Source organism: Melanerpes formicivorus, unplaced genomic scaffold (assembly GCF_026170545.1).
Source record: "Melanerpes formicivorus ecotype bairdi unplaced genomic scaffold, bMelFor1.0.p_v2 SCAF_34, whole genome shotgun sequence".
Classification (NCBI taxonomy): Eukaryota; Metazoa; Chordata; class Aves; order Piciformes; family Picidae; genus Melanerpes; species Melanerpes formicivorus.
This window is the reverse complement of record NW_027142386.1, coordinates 4,147,039-4,161,118: the sequence shown is the minus strand read 5'-3', so window position 1 is coordinate 4,161,118 and position 14,080 is coordinate 4,147,039. Positions and strand designations below refer to the sequence as shown.

The 14,080-nt window shown below is 58.7% G+C and overlaps 1 protein-coding gene across 4 annotated transcripts in view; it reads left to right on the top strand.

Annotated features, from left to right (window-relative positions):
• Nucleotides 1-14,080, top strand: part of LOC137450259 (tetraspanin-15-like) — a 51,375-nt gene that overhangs the window by 24,149 nt on the left and 13,146 nt on the right. For 3 of the 4 annotated variants that reach the window (XM_068156608.1, XM_068156609.1, XM_068156607.1), the window contains exons 4-7: nt 1,881-1,976; nt 10,650-10,763; nt 11,768-11,821; nt 13,230-13,346. In XM_068156608.1, coding sequence (XP_068012709.1) covers nt 1,881-1,976; nt 10,650-10,763; nt 11,768-11,821; nt 13,230-13,346 — 381 coding nt within the window. The remainder of the gene's footprint in view (nt 1-1,880; nt 1,977-10,649; nt 10,764-11,767; nt 11,822-13,229; nt 13,347-14,080) is intronic. The other variant, XM_068156610.1, reaches the window with a different exon arrangement.

The window sequence follows — 14,080 nt, the reverse complement described above, 5'->3', positions numbered from 1 at the left end:
GCCTCCCTGATGGATCTTCACTCCTCTTCCTTTCACGTTCTTCTCCCTGTTCCCTCTTTGCTCACCCTCTAATTTTCATGTCAGAATGAATTATGAAGAGCAGCATTTCCATCTCCCCCCCCCTCCCCTCCCCACCTCCCTTTTCCCTGCTTCTAGCTCGGGGGGGGGGAAAAAAATAGATGCCTTTGTCAGAGACTCAGAGGCAAATGCTGGAGCAGCCTGTTCCAAGCCCTCACCACTATCGCTCTCCACCCTCCACAACCTTCCCCCAGCTCCAGCACCACGGCCAGAGGGGGCAAGAGATGTGGTGAGACACTGGGAGAGTTGGGGCTCCTCAGCCTGGAGAAGAGAAGGCTCCAGGGAGACCTCAGAGCAGTCATCCAGTACCCAAAGGGGCTCCAGGAGAGCTGGGGAGGGACTTTGGACAAGGGCTGGGAGGAACAGTGGCTTTGAGCTGGGAGAGGGGGAGACTGAGACTGGAGATGAGGAAGAAATTCTTTGCAGTGAGGGTGGGGAGAGACTGGCACAGGTTGCCCAGGGAGGTTGTGGCTGCCTCCTGCCTGGAGCTGTTCAAGGCCAGGCTGGATGAGGCCTTGAGCAAGCTGGGCTGGTGGGAGGTGTCCCTGCCCATGGCAGGGGGTTGGAGCTGGCTTACCTGTGAGGTCCCTTCTAACCCAACCCATTCTGTGACTCTAGGAATGTGTTTCCTGATGAATGTCACAGGAGCAGAGCACATCTTGGAGTCCTCTGCATGGAAAGACTCAAGGGATCTGATCTCCCTGGAGCAGCACAGCTGCCTACAGCTGCAGCACGTGTGTCTGGGATCAGAGGGGTTTGGAGAGCTCTGGGAAGCTGCTGGATGGAGTTGGCTGAAGCATCCTGAGCTCAGTGACCTCCCTCATTGCCTGCCTTTGACTTTGGGGTCACCAACCTGGAGCTGGATGAGAGGGACATGGAGCAAGCCCATATGAGCACAGTGCTGCTGCTTTGGGCCAGCCCCAGGCACAGCTCCAGGCTGGGGACAGAGTGGGTTGAGAGCAGCCCTGCAGAAAGAGCCTTGGGGGTGCTGGGTGCTGAGCAGCTCCCCAGGAGCCAGCAGTGCCTCCTGCAGCCCCAAGGCAGCTGTGTGCTGGGCTGCAGCCAGAGCAGGGTGGGCAGCAGGGCAGCAGAGGGGATTCTGCCCCTGGGCTCTGCTCTGCTCACACCTCACCTCCAATCCTGCCTCCAGCTCTGGGGTCCCCAGCAGGAGAAGGACACAGAGCTGCTGGAGGGAGGCCAGAGGAGGCCACAAAGATGCTCCCAGGGCTGGAGCAGCTCTGCTGTGAGCACAGGCTGAGGGAGCTGGGGCTGTGCAGCCTGCAGAGGAGAAGGCTCCAGGGGGACCTCAGAGCTGCTGCCAGGAGCTGAAGGGATCCTGCAGGAAGGCTGCAGAGAGACTTTTGCTGAGGGGGTCTGGAGCCAGGCCAAGGGGGAATGGTTTGAAGGTGAGGCAGAGCAGGGTTAGAGTGGAGCTGAGGAAGAAGTTCTTCAGTGTGAGGGTGGTGAGAGCCTGGCCCAGGCTGCCCAGGGAGGCTGTGGCTGCCTCCTGCCTGGGGGGTGCTGGAGGCCAGGCTGGATACGGTTTGGGCAACCTGATCTACTGGGAGGTGTCCCTGGCCATTGTGCTCCTGGGCCAGCTGCTGTGGGTCCCCTGCTGGAGCAGGGGGGGTTGGACTGGGTGAGCTCCAGAGGCCATTTCCCATCCCCACAATGCAGGGACTCTGGGGACTGTCCCTCTGGTGCCAGCTCTCAGCTCTTGCTCTCCACAACTCCTTGCTTTGCAATGTTTTCCTGCTGCCTTTTCCACATCTGAGCTGTGGCTGTGCTTCTTCTGTCCCCAGATGAATGCAGTCTTGCACTCCAACATCCAAGAGGGCATCAGACACTATTATGATGACCTTGACTTCAAGAACATCTTGGATTTTGTGCAGGAAAAGGTTTGCTTTTGGGAGGGGGGGGGGGGGGGGGGAGGGTGGCATGGGGGAGGGTGGCATGGAGGAGCTCTTGTTGGGAAGTCCTTCAAGGGGATGATTAACTCTGGGCCTCAGTTTTTCTTCCCTGGATTTTTTGCTTCTTCCCATCCCTAGGAAGCCTTCTGAAGGAATCTGGATCTTTCTTGGGGTGCATGACCCTTTGGGGCACAGTTGTGTGGGGTGCTGCTCTCCAAGGCCACCCTGCTGGGTCTTATCTTGAGTCCTGCTGCCATCTGTGTGCCCTGCAAAGAGCTTCTCCTGCTCCACACCACCCCATGACCCATTCCAGGGCAGTCACATTGCGCAGTCTTGATGGGAACCTGGTGCCCAAGAGCTTCTCCTGTCCCACACCATAAACCCTTCCAGGGCAGTCACATTGCACAGTCTTGATGGGAAGCTGGTGCCCAAGAGCTTCTCCTACCCCACACCACCCCAGAAACCATTCCAGGGCAGTCACAGTGTGCAGTCTTGATGGGAACCTGGTGCCAAAGACCTTCTCCTGCCCCACACCATGCTATGGACTATACCCAGTCTTGATGGGAACTTGGTGCCCAAGAGCTTCTCCTGCCCCACACCACCCCAGAAACCATTCCAGGGCAGTCACATTGCCCAGTCTTGATGGGAACCTGGTGCCAAAGACCTTCTCCTGCCCCACACTATGCCATAGATCATACCCACTCATGATGGCAAAGTGGTGCCCAAGAGCTTCTCCTGCCCCACACCATGCCATGGACCATACCCAGTCTTGATGGGAACCTGGTGCCCAAGAGCTTCTCCTGCCCCACACCATGCCATGGACCATAGGCAGTCTTGATGGGAAGCTGGTGCCCAAGAGCTTCTCCTGCCCCACACCATGCCATGGACTATACCCAGTCTTGATGGGAACCTGGTGCCCAAGAGCTTCTCCTGCCCCACACCCTGCCAGGGACCATACCCAGTCTTGATGGGAACCTGGTGCCCAAGAGCTTCTCCTGCCCCACACCATGCCATGGACTATACCCAGTCTTGATGGGAACTTGGTGCCCAAGAGCTTCTCCTGCCCCACACCACCCCAGAAACCATTCCAGGGCAGTCACATTGCCCAGTCTTGATGGGAACCTGGTGCCAAAGACCTTCTCCTGCCCCACACTATGCCATAGATCATACCCACTCATGATGGCAAAGTGGTGCCCAAGAGCTTCTCCTGCCCCACACCACAGCATGACCCATTCCAGGGCAGTCACATTGCCCAGTCTTGATGGGAACCTGGTGCCCAAGGGCTTCTCCTGCCCCACACCATGCCATGGACCATACCCAGTCTTGATGGGAACCTGGTGCCCAAGAGCTTCTCCTGCCCCACACCCTGCCATGGACCATACCCAGTCTTGATGGGAACCTGGTGCCCAAGGGCTTCTCCTGCCCCACACCATGCCATGGACCATACCCAGTCTTGATGGGAACCTGGTGCCCAAGAGCTTCTCCTGCCCCACACCATGCCATGGACCATACCCAGTCTTGATGGGAACCTGGTGCCCAAGAGCTTCTCCTGCCCCACACCCTGCCAGGGACCATACCCAGTCTTGATGGGAACCTGGTGCCCAAGAGCTTCTCCTGCCCCACACCATAAAGCTTTCTGAGCACCCTGCAAGGCCACCAGGAGGTCTCCCTGGAGCCTACTCCTCTCCAGGCTGCCCAAGGCCAACTCTCCCAGCCTGGCCTCCCAGCAGAGCCCTTCTAGCCCTGCCAAGGGAGCTGCACTGCAGCAGAGCAAAGCTGCCTGCCCACAGGGCCAGCAGAGAGCCAAGGCAGGCTCTGGAGCTGCTCCCCACACCATGAGGCATGTGGCTGGCCCAGAGAAGCTTGGCTGGCTCTAATGTCCCATTTGCCTTTCCAAGCCTTGTGAGAAGCCATTCCTGGGAGTCTGAGGGATGCAGGATTGCTCTGTTTTTAGTGAGGATATTTGCTTTACCTGCTAGAGATAGGAAGGACATGGACCTGATGGAGGGCCAATGGAAATGCTCAGGGGGTTGGAGCAGCTCTGCTATGAGGACAGGCTGAGGGAGCTGGGGGTGTTCAGCCTGGAGAAGAGAAGACTCTGGGGACACCTTAGAGCAGCCTGCCAGTACCTGAAGGGGGCTACAAGAAGGATGAAGAGAGACTGTTTGCAAAGGCCTGCAGGGACAGGACCAGGGACAATGGCCTTGAGCTGGAGAAGAGCAGATTGAGGTTGGAGATGTGAGGAGCAGGTTCTGCACCATGAGGGTGGTGGAACACTGCAGCAGGTTGCCCTGGGAGTTGCTTGAGGCTTCATCCCTGGAGGTATTCAAGGGGAGGCTGGACAGGGCTCTGGGCAACCTGATCTGGTTGGGGATGTCCCTGCTGAGTGCAGGGGAGGGGTTGGACTGGCTGAGCTTTGGAGGTCCCTTCTGGGCTGGACCATTCCCAACCCCATGTAGCTCTACAGGCTGGGGTCAAAATGGCTGAGAGCAGCCAGGCAGAAAGAGACCTGGGGGTAGTGGTTGACAGCAGCTGAACATGAGCCAGCAGTGTGCCCAGGTGGCCAAGAAGGCCAATGGCATCCTGACCTGGGTCAGGAACAGTGTGGCCAGCAGGAGCAGGGAAATCATTGTGCCCTGTGCTCAGCAGTGGTTAGGCCACACCTGGAGTCCTGTGTCCAGTTCTGGGCTCTTTAGTTCAAGAAGGACATTGAGAGACTTGAAGGTGTCCAGAGAAGGGCAACAAAGCTGGGGAGGGGTCTGGAGCACAGCCCTGTGAGGAGAGGCTGAGGGAGCTGGGGTTGCTTAGCCTGGAGAGGAGGAGGCTCAGGGGAGACCTTCTTGCTCTCTACAACTCCCTCAACCTCAAGGAGGTTGTAGCCAGGTGGGGGTTGGTCTCTTCTCCCAGGCAGCCAGCACCAGAACAAGAGGACACAGTCTCAAGCTGTGCCAGGGGAGGTTTAGGCTGGAGGTGAGGAGAAAGTTCTTCCCAGGAAGAGGAATTGGCCGCTGGGATGTGCTGCCCAGGGAGGTGGTGGAGTCCCCAGCCCTGGAGGTGTTCAAGAGGGGATTGGATGTGGCCCTTGGAGCCATGGTTCAGCTGTCAGGAGGTGTTAGGGGATAGGTGATGGGTTGGACTTGATGATCCCTGAGGCCTTTTCCAACCTGGTTGGTTCCATGATTCTGTGATTGTGTGATCATGAGGAGACGAACCTGACAGCCTCCAGCTCAGCTTTGCCTGATCTCACCTCAGTTTGATGTCTCCCCTTTCATTATGGCTCAGAGCATCCTAACTACCTGAGGCTTATTTCTTGCTTTGAAGCAGAGGAGCCAGGGCAGCTCCTCCTGCTGTGATGGGGTGGGGTGTGAGGCAAGGTGGTGCCCTCCAGGCTCCCCTCTCTTGGCTTGGAATCCTCCCTGGGGTCAGCTGAGCACCTTGATGATGCTGGGAGCCCCCTGAAGGTCTCCTGTGAGAGGATCTCAGCCTTTGAAGCTTCCTCCAACCCCTCTGAAGCTGATGTGGTGCTGTCAGGTTGTGGGCTGAGGATCTCAGAGGTCTTCCCCAGCCTCAATAATTATTCTGTGATGCTCTGATCCAGGCTCTCAGTGTGAATGACAAATGGATGCTGCCACAAGCAATGAGTCCATGCTGAGGCCAGCCTCAGCCAGCCCTGCTCTGGCTCCTCCTCCTTTCCCTTGCCCCTGCACAGCTGCTCTTGCAGCAGCTTGCTGCTGACCTCAGGGGATGCAGCAACATGGATGGGGTGCCCATGGAGAAGGCTTCTCAGCCCCCAGGCTCCAAACCCAGGGCTCCTTGGAGGTCCCTGCCATGCCCAGGCAGCTCTGCAAACAAGGGGCACAGGATGCATCAGGTTGCAAAGGGCTCTGCAAGGTCACCTTGTCCAAGGTGGTCCTCCTGAATGGCCTGAAGCTGTGCCAGGGGAGGGTCAGGGTGGAGAGGAGGGAAAATTTCATTGCTGCCAGAGTGCTCAGGGATTGTCCCAGGCTGCCCAGGGAGGTGGAGGAGTCCCCATGCCTGGAGGGGTTCCAGAACCTTGTGGCCATGGCACTTGGGGCCATGGTTTGGGGGCCATGGTGGTGCTGGGTTGATGCTGGGCTGGGTGATCCTGGAGGCTTTTTCCAGCCCAATCAATTCTATCTTGTTATGAGTCCATGAAATCCCTTCAGCAAACCTCCTCTGCAAAGCCCTGGGAAGGGCCAAGCTGGAGCTGCATCCCCTGAGGTCAGCTGCAAGCTGCTGCAAGAGCAGCTGTGCAGGGGCAAGGGCAAGGAGAAGGAGCCAGAGCAGGGCTGGCTGAGGCTGGCCTCAACATGGACTCATTGGAGCCATGGTTTGGTGGCCATGGGGGGTGGGTTGGGTTGCTGGTTGGGCTTGGATGCTCTCAGAAGGCTTTTAGTATCATAGTATCAGTCAGGGTTGGAAGGGACCACAAGGATCATCTAGCTCCAACCCCCCTGCCATGGGCAGGGACACCCCACACTAGATCAGCCTGGCCACAGCCTCAGCCAGCCTGGGCTTAAACACCTCTGGGGCTGGGGCCTCAACCACCTCCCTGGACAACACATTCCAGGGCTTCACCACTCTCATGGGGAAGAACTTCCTCCTCACCTCCAGCCTCAATCTCCCCACCTCCAGCTTCATTCCCTTCCCCCTAGTCCTATCACTACCTGAGAGCCTGAGCAGTCCCTCCCCAGCCATCCTCAGCCTTCCAACCCAACCAATTCCCTGCTTGAAAGCAGAGCCAGCTGCCTGCACACTTTGAAACCAGTGTCAGGCAGCAGAAATAACCTTTCATGGTGGTCCAGGGTGGCAGCCTTGGTAGTGATGCTGCAGTCTAGCCTGGCAGTTGTGTACAGGGAGCTGTGTGGTGAGGCTTGGGTCTGATGATTCACATCTGAAGGTCTTTTCCAGCCAGGCAAGGCTGTGATGATGATCTTCCTCTGGGAGATAATGTGGTTTTACCTGTCAACACCTTCTGGCTCTGGCTGGCTGTGAGCAAGCAGAGATGGGAATAAATTGCCCTCAAGGAAATCAAAACATGCTTTGATCCCCTGCCCTTTGCAGCCCTGGATGTGAGGCTGGAGATGAGGATGATGACTCAAAAGCCCAGCTCTGATGCAAGTCACCGACTGCAGCTCTCCACTGCTCCCCACTTGATGCTGCTCAGAATGGTTTGCTGAGCCCAGGTGGAAGAGGAAGGCTCAGAGCACTTGGCTGAGCCCAGGAGCTGAATTTCAAAGAGCTGCTGGGGCTGTGGTGCTTTGCTCAAAGCCAAGCAGCTCTGAGCTCCAAGTCGTTAAGGAACCTCTCAGACTGTGCTGCCAGGAGATCCAGACAGGCTGAGAGCTGGACAGAGGGGAACCTCAGGAAGGTCAAGCAGGATAAGTGGAGGGTCCAGCATCTGGGTAGGACCAACCCCAGGCTGAGAGCTGGGCAGAGGGGAACCTCAGGAAGGTCAGCCAGGACAAGTGGAGGGTCCTGCATCTGGGGAGGACCAACCCCAGGCACCAGCACAGACCAGGACTTGTCCTGCTGGACAGCAGCCCCATGGAGAAAGACCTTGGAGTGCTGGCAGGCAGCAAGTTCTTCATGGGACAGCAAAGTGCTCTTGCAGCCAAGAGAGTCAATGAGATCCTGGGGGGTATTGAGAGAAGTGTGGCCAGCAGGGCTGGGGAGGTTCTCCTGCCCCTCTGCTCTGCCTGAGGCTGAGGGAGCTGGGGGTGTTCAGCCTGGAGAAGAGAAGGCTCTGGGGAAACCTAAAAGCAACCTGCCAGTACCTGGAAGGGTTGCAGGGAGGATGAAGAGAGACTGTTTGCAGAGGCCTGCAGGAACAGGACCAGGGACAATGGCTTTGAGCTGGAGAAGAGAGGATTGAGGTTGGATGTGAGGAGCAGGCTCTGCACCATGAGGGTGGTGGAACACTGCAGCAGGTTGCCCTGGGAGGTGCTTAAGGCTCCATCCCTGGAGATATTCAAGGTGAAGCTGGACAGGGCTCTGGGCAACCTGATCTGGTTGGGGATGTCCCTGCTGAGTGCAGGGGAGGGGTTGGACTGGCTGAGCTTTGGAGGTCCCTTCTGGGCTGGACCATTCCCAACCCCATGCAGCTCTACAGGCTGGGGTCAGAATGGCTGAGAGCAGCCAGGCAGAGAGAGACCTGGGGGTAGTGGATGTCAGCAGCTGAACATGAGCCAGCAGTGTGCCCAGGTGGCCAAGAAGGCCAATGGCATCCTGGCCTGGGTCAGGAAGAGTGTGGCCAGCAGGAGCAGGGAGGTCATTGTGCCCTGTGCTCAGCACTGGTTAGGCCACACCTGGAGTCCTGTGTCCAGTTCTGGGCTCCTCAGCTCAAGAAGGACATTGAGAGACTTGAAGGTGTCCAGAGAAGGGCAATGAGGCTGGGGAGGGGTCTGGGGCTCAAGGCTGGGAGGGGTCTGGGGCACAAGGCTGGGGAGGGGTCTGGGGCACAAGGCTGGGGAGGGGTCTGGGGCACAAGGCTGGAAAGGGTCTGGGGCACAAAGCTGGGAAGGAGGCTGGGGCACAAGGCTGGGAGGGGGCTGGGGCACAAGGCTGGGAGGGGTCTGGGGCACAAGGCTGGGAAGGGGCTGGGGCACAAGGCTGGGGAGGGGTCTGGAGCACAGCCCTGTGAGGAGAGGCTGAGGGAGCTGGGGGTGTTCAGCCTGGACCATTCTGTGATTCTCTGCTCCTTGCAGAGCTCAGGGCTCAGAGCCAGGGGGGGGAGCAGTGATTTTTGTTGCTGTGGCTCATCAAGCACTCAGACCTCTCCTGCCCACCTCAGGCTCTTCTCTGCAGGAGCAAATGGAAAGTTTCCAGCTTGTTTACCAGGAGAAGGGAGGCCTTGATGCAGACTAAACCCAGCTTGGATTCTGGGGAGAACAGAAGATGACTTTCATTAAAGTTTTTTGATCCCCCCCCCACTCTTTTTCTCCTATTTTTTAATTTCCCATTGTCAGAACAGAAGACAAAAAGAAGCTTTTGTGGATTGTGGTTTCCCCCCCTCCCCTCTCTCTCTCTCTCCCTCTGCTCCTTTGTAGCTGCAGGATTTGATCTCTAATTTATCTTGACGGGAAGAGAAGTCCCTGGTAGACTGCAGGAGCTTATTAGCATCTTGTCAGATGGCACCAACTGGCCCCAGCTGCCGGCAAGAGCAACCAAAGACATTCACTGGAGGTGCTGAGAGAGCCTTCCCCTGCCTGCCTGCCCTGGGAGGAGGGGGAGGAGGAGGGGGGGTGGGATTAGTCACCTGTAATTAAATCAGAGAAACATGAATGAGCCTCAGCTCCCCTGCCTCTGAAGGATGAATTCCAGGAGAGAATCCTCAGATCCCAGCCTGCTGGGGGTGGGAAGGCAGCTCTGGAGCTCACCCACTCCAACCCCCCCCTGCCCCACCAGGGGCACCCACAGCAGCTTGCCCAGCAGCACAGTGCCCAGGGGGGGTTGGAAGCTCTCCCCCCCAGCAGACTCCACAACCTCTCTGGGCAGCCTGCTCCAGGCCTCCAGCACCCTCACACCAAACAACTTTCTCCTCAGGGGCAAACAGAACCTCCTGGCTGCCACTTTGTGCCCCTTGCCCCTTGGCCTGGCCCTGGGCACCACTCAGCAGAGCCTGGCCCCAGCCTCTTGCTCCCCACAGCTCCTTCAGCTCTTGCTGAGCATTGCTCAGCTCCCCTCTGGGGCTGCTCTTCTGCAGGCTCTCAGCCCCAGAGCTCTCAGCCTTTGCTGCTGCCAGAGCTGCTCCAGGCCCCTCAGCAGCTTCCCAGCCTGCCCTGGACTCTCTCCAGCACTTCCCTGTCCCTCTGCACCTGGGGAGCCCAGCTCTGGGCTCAGGGTTCTGGACGTGTCCAGTTTCTCCTCATGTTGCCACCACCCCAGGGGCATCACAGTGCCAGAGTGAAAGCATCTTTGCTATGAGCACTCCTGGGCTCTCCTTTTCCTTGCAGAGGGATAAAGAGTTGATGGGGAAGAGCTGCAAACCTTCAGCTATGGAGGTTCTCCTCTTCTGCAAGTCCTGCCCAAACATCTGCCTTGCCCCAGGAGGTGCAAGTTGTGCCTCCTTGGGGATTTGAAGCCTGGGCATGCCCTTTGGGAAGGCTCTGTGTGGCAAGGGGCTCCACTTTACCCTTTCTGGTGCCTGGGCACACCTGGGTGCTGTGCACACCTGGGGATCAAGCCACTGCTTTTCAGGAGATCAGGCAAACCACCTACCTCTAAGGACACAGAGTCACAGCTCCCAGGAGGTTAGGGCTTGGAAGGGACCTCCAAAGCTCATCCAGCCCAAGCCCCCTGCCAGAGCACAGAACCCAGCCCAGGGCACACAGGAACACATCCAGACAGGGCTGCAAAGGCTCCACACAAGGAGACTCCACAACCTCTCTGGGCAGCCTGCTCCAGGCCTCTGGCAGCCTCCCAGGGCAGAAGTTCCTCCTCCTGCTGAGCTGCAACCTCCTGGGCTGCACTTTCCATCCCTTGCCCCTTGGCCTGTGCCAAGGTGCAGCTGAGCAGAGCCTGTCCCCTCCCTCCTGCTCCCCAGCCCTCAGGGCAAGGCTGGAGGTTGGATGCATGGCTTGGCTGGAGTTGTCCAAGGGTTGTTCACATCTCCTCCTCTGCTTTCCTTCTCTCCTGCAGTTCTCTTGCTGTGGTGGTGATGAGTACCGGGACTGGGAGGTGAACCAATACCACTCCTGCAATGGCAGCGGCCCCCTGGCCTGTGGGGTGCCCTACACCTGCTGTGTCAGGAAGGTAAGGAGCCAGCTGAGGCACCCAAAAGGCCTTAATTGTTTTTCAGTCTGGGCTTCCGCAAAACAGCCTCCACCACCTCCCCTGAGCACTGCCTGACCCCTCCTGGAGCAGCTCTGGCAGCAGCAAAGGCTGAGAGCCCTGGGGCTGAGAGCCTGCAGAAGAGCAGCCCCAGAGGGGAGCTGAGCAATGCTCAGCAAGAGCTGAAGGAGCTGTGGGGGGCAAGAGGCTGGGGCCAGGCTCTGCTGAGTGGTGCCCAGGGCCAGGCCAAGGGGCAAGGGGCACAAAGTGTCAGCCAGGAGGTTCTGTTTGCCCCTGAGGAGAAAGTTGTTTGGTGTGAGGGTGCTGGAGGCCTGGAGCAGGCTGCCCAGAGAGGTTGTGGAGTCTGCTGGTGTGGAGAGCTTCCAACCCCCCCTGGGCATTGTGCTGCTGGGCAGGGTGCTGTGGGTGCCCCTGGTGGGGCAGGGGGAGTTGGACTGGGTGCTCTCCAGAGCTGCCTTCCCAGCTCTACCACCCTGGGATCTGAGGATTCTGTAATGTGTTGAAGCTCTCTAGCAAATAAGATCCTCTCTGCCCCCCTGAGCCTTCCAGGTTTCACACCTTGAAGCCTTTCTCCCAGGGTCAGGCTCCCTTGGATCCATTCTTCACCTCCTGTGCCCCTCAGCAAGCTGCTGTGGGTGCCCTGCTGGAGCCAGGGGGGGTTGGACTGGATGAGCTCCAGAGCTGCCTTCCAACCTCTACCATGCAGAAACCAGAGACAAAATTGGTTGGAAAGAGAGGAAAGACACACATGCCAACAACCTGCTGCCAGCACTGATGGAGTCAGCATTGCTGCTGGGCAAGAAGCAGCAAAGGGAGGGCTGGGGGGGAGCTGCTTGCCTTCTGCTGCATGGAATGGTTGAAGCAGCTTGAAGTTCTTCTGGGCTTTAACTTTTCTCCCTGGGGTTTAAATACTTCCCCTTTGGCTTCCTCAGGGCTAAGCCTGTTCCATGATTCTCTGTCCTCAGGTCCCTGCAGGAGTCATTAACACCTTGTGTGGGTACAGGACCATCAACAAAGAGGTAAGGAGGACTTGCTCCTTCACACAGGGCAGAGTTCAGCCTCCTTCCCCAGCGCCCCTCACATGAACCTCTTCCCTGCACACCTTCCCCACCCAGGATGGCTCTGACTGCAGCTGGCCTCAGATTCATTCTTCCTCATAAAGAATCCTCAGATCCCAGCTGCTGGGGGTGGGAAGGGAGCTCTGGAGAGCACCCAGTCCAACCCCCCTGCCCCACCAGGGGCACCCACAGCAGCTTGCCCAGCAGCACAATGCCCAGGGGGGGTTGGAAGCTCTCCACACCAGCAGACTCCACAACCTCTCTGGGCAGCCTGCTCCAGGCCTCCAGCACCCTCACAACAAACAACTTTCTCCTCAGGGGCAAACAGAACCTCCTGGCTGCCACTTTGTGCCCCTTGCCCCTTGGCCTGGCCCTGGGCACCACTCAGCAGAGCCTGGCCCCAGCCTCTTGCCCCCCACAGCTCCTTCAGCTCTTGCTGAGCATTGCTCAGCTCCCCTCTGGGGCTGCTCTTCTGCAGGCTCTCAGCCCCAGGGCTCTCAGCCTTTGCTGCTGCCAGAGCTGCTCCAGGCCCCTCAGCAGCTTCCCAGCCTGCCCTGGGCTCTCCCCAGCACTTCCCTGTCCCTCTGCACCTGGGGAGCCCAGAGCTGGAGCCAGGGCTGCAGCTGTGTCCTCCCCAGGGCAGAACAGAGGGTCAGGAGAACCTCCCTCACCCTGCTGCCCACACTATCTCCATGCCCCCCAGGGCACTGTTGGCTTCCTGGCAGTTTTCCTTGCTTTCCCCTGGTATCCCAGGGTGCTGCTCAGCCTCACAGGGCACAGCCAGGCTCATGGCACACTGGGGTAGTCCCTAGAGGCTTTGCTGTGACCCTTTCACATCTGCCCAAGGAAATGCTGGTCCTGGGTGGGGTTTGGAGGCTGGGTGGCAGGAGAGAAGCTAACTTGGAGGCCTTCAAGGCTGGCCTCAGGGCTGTCTCACAGCAGAAAGCTGCAGCACCTCCCTGCAGATGGTCTCTAGCTCCCAGGGACAGGTTTCTGGCAGGGAAAGCCAGGGTGCAGTCAAAGAAATCCAAACACTCCTGGGGCCTGCAAGAAACCACCTCTCCAAACTCAACATCCCAGTGATTCATAGACTCATGGACTGGGTTTGGCCTGGAAGGGATCTCAAAGCTCAGCCAGTGCCAGCCCCCTGCCATGGGCAGGAACACCTCCCCCCAGCCCAGCTTGCCCAGAGCCTCATCCAGCCTGGCCTTGAGCACCTCCAGGGAGGGGGCAGCCATAGCTTCCCTGGGCAACCTGTGCCAGGCTCTCCCCAGCCTCACTGTGAAGCATTTCTTCCTCGTGTGCAGCCTCAATCTGCCCTCCTCAGGCTTCCTGATGGCTTTGCCCCTTCCCTCCCCTCCCCCTGCAGCGCCTGGAGCTCCTGGACGTCATCCACGTGCGAGGCTGCATCCACGCCGTCGGCCTCTGGCTCAAGGACAACTTCGAGGCCACTTTGGGCATAGTTTGCTCCCTGCTGCTTCCACAGGTGGGTGGTGGAGCTCCAGGGCTTCACACAGGGGGCTGGAACCCAGGGAGCTCCATGGGGAGGGATGGAACTCCCAGGGGGGTAGAACCCATGGGGTGCTGGATGCAGTACCCTGCCTGGAGCTCTGGGACCAGCTCTGGAGCCTCTGTGCCAGGAAGGATCTGGAGGTGCTGGAAGGTGTCCAGAGAAGGGCCATGAGGAGGAGCAGAGGGCTGGAGATGCTCTGCTGTGAGGACAGACTGAGGGAGTTGGGGTTGTGCAGGCTGGAGAGGAGAAGGCTCTGAGGAGACCTAATTGTGGCCTTGCAGGATCTGCAGGGGGCTACAGGAAAGCTGGGGAGGGACTTGTGAGGGTGTCAGGGAGGGATAGGACTGGGAGGGATGGAGCAGAACTAGAAGTGGGGAGATTGAGATTGGATGTGAGGAAGAAGTTGTTCCCCAGGAGGGTGGTGAGAGCCTGGCACAGGTTGCCCAGGGAGGTGGTGGCAGCCTCCTGCCTGGAGGTGTTTGCAGCCAGGCTGGATGTGGCTGTGAGCAACCTGCTGTGGTGTGAGGTGTCCCTGCCCATGGCAGGGGGTTGGACCTGGCTGAGCCCTGAGGTCCCTTCCAGCCCTGACACTTCCATGACTCTGTGCCCACCTGGGTCAGGTTTCTTTGTCCCCCTGGGGCTAGGTTCTTTTCCCCCTCCCCCCTGGGCTGGCTGTAACCTGGCTGAAGGAGGGAGAACTTTGTGCC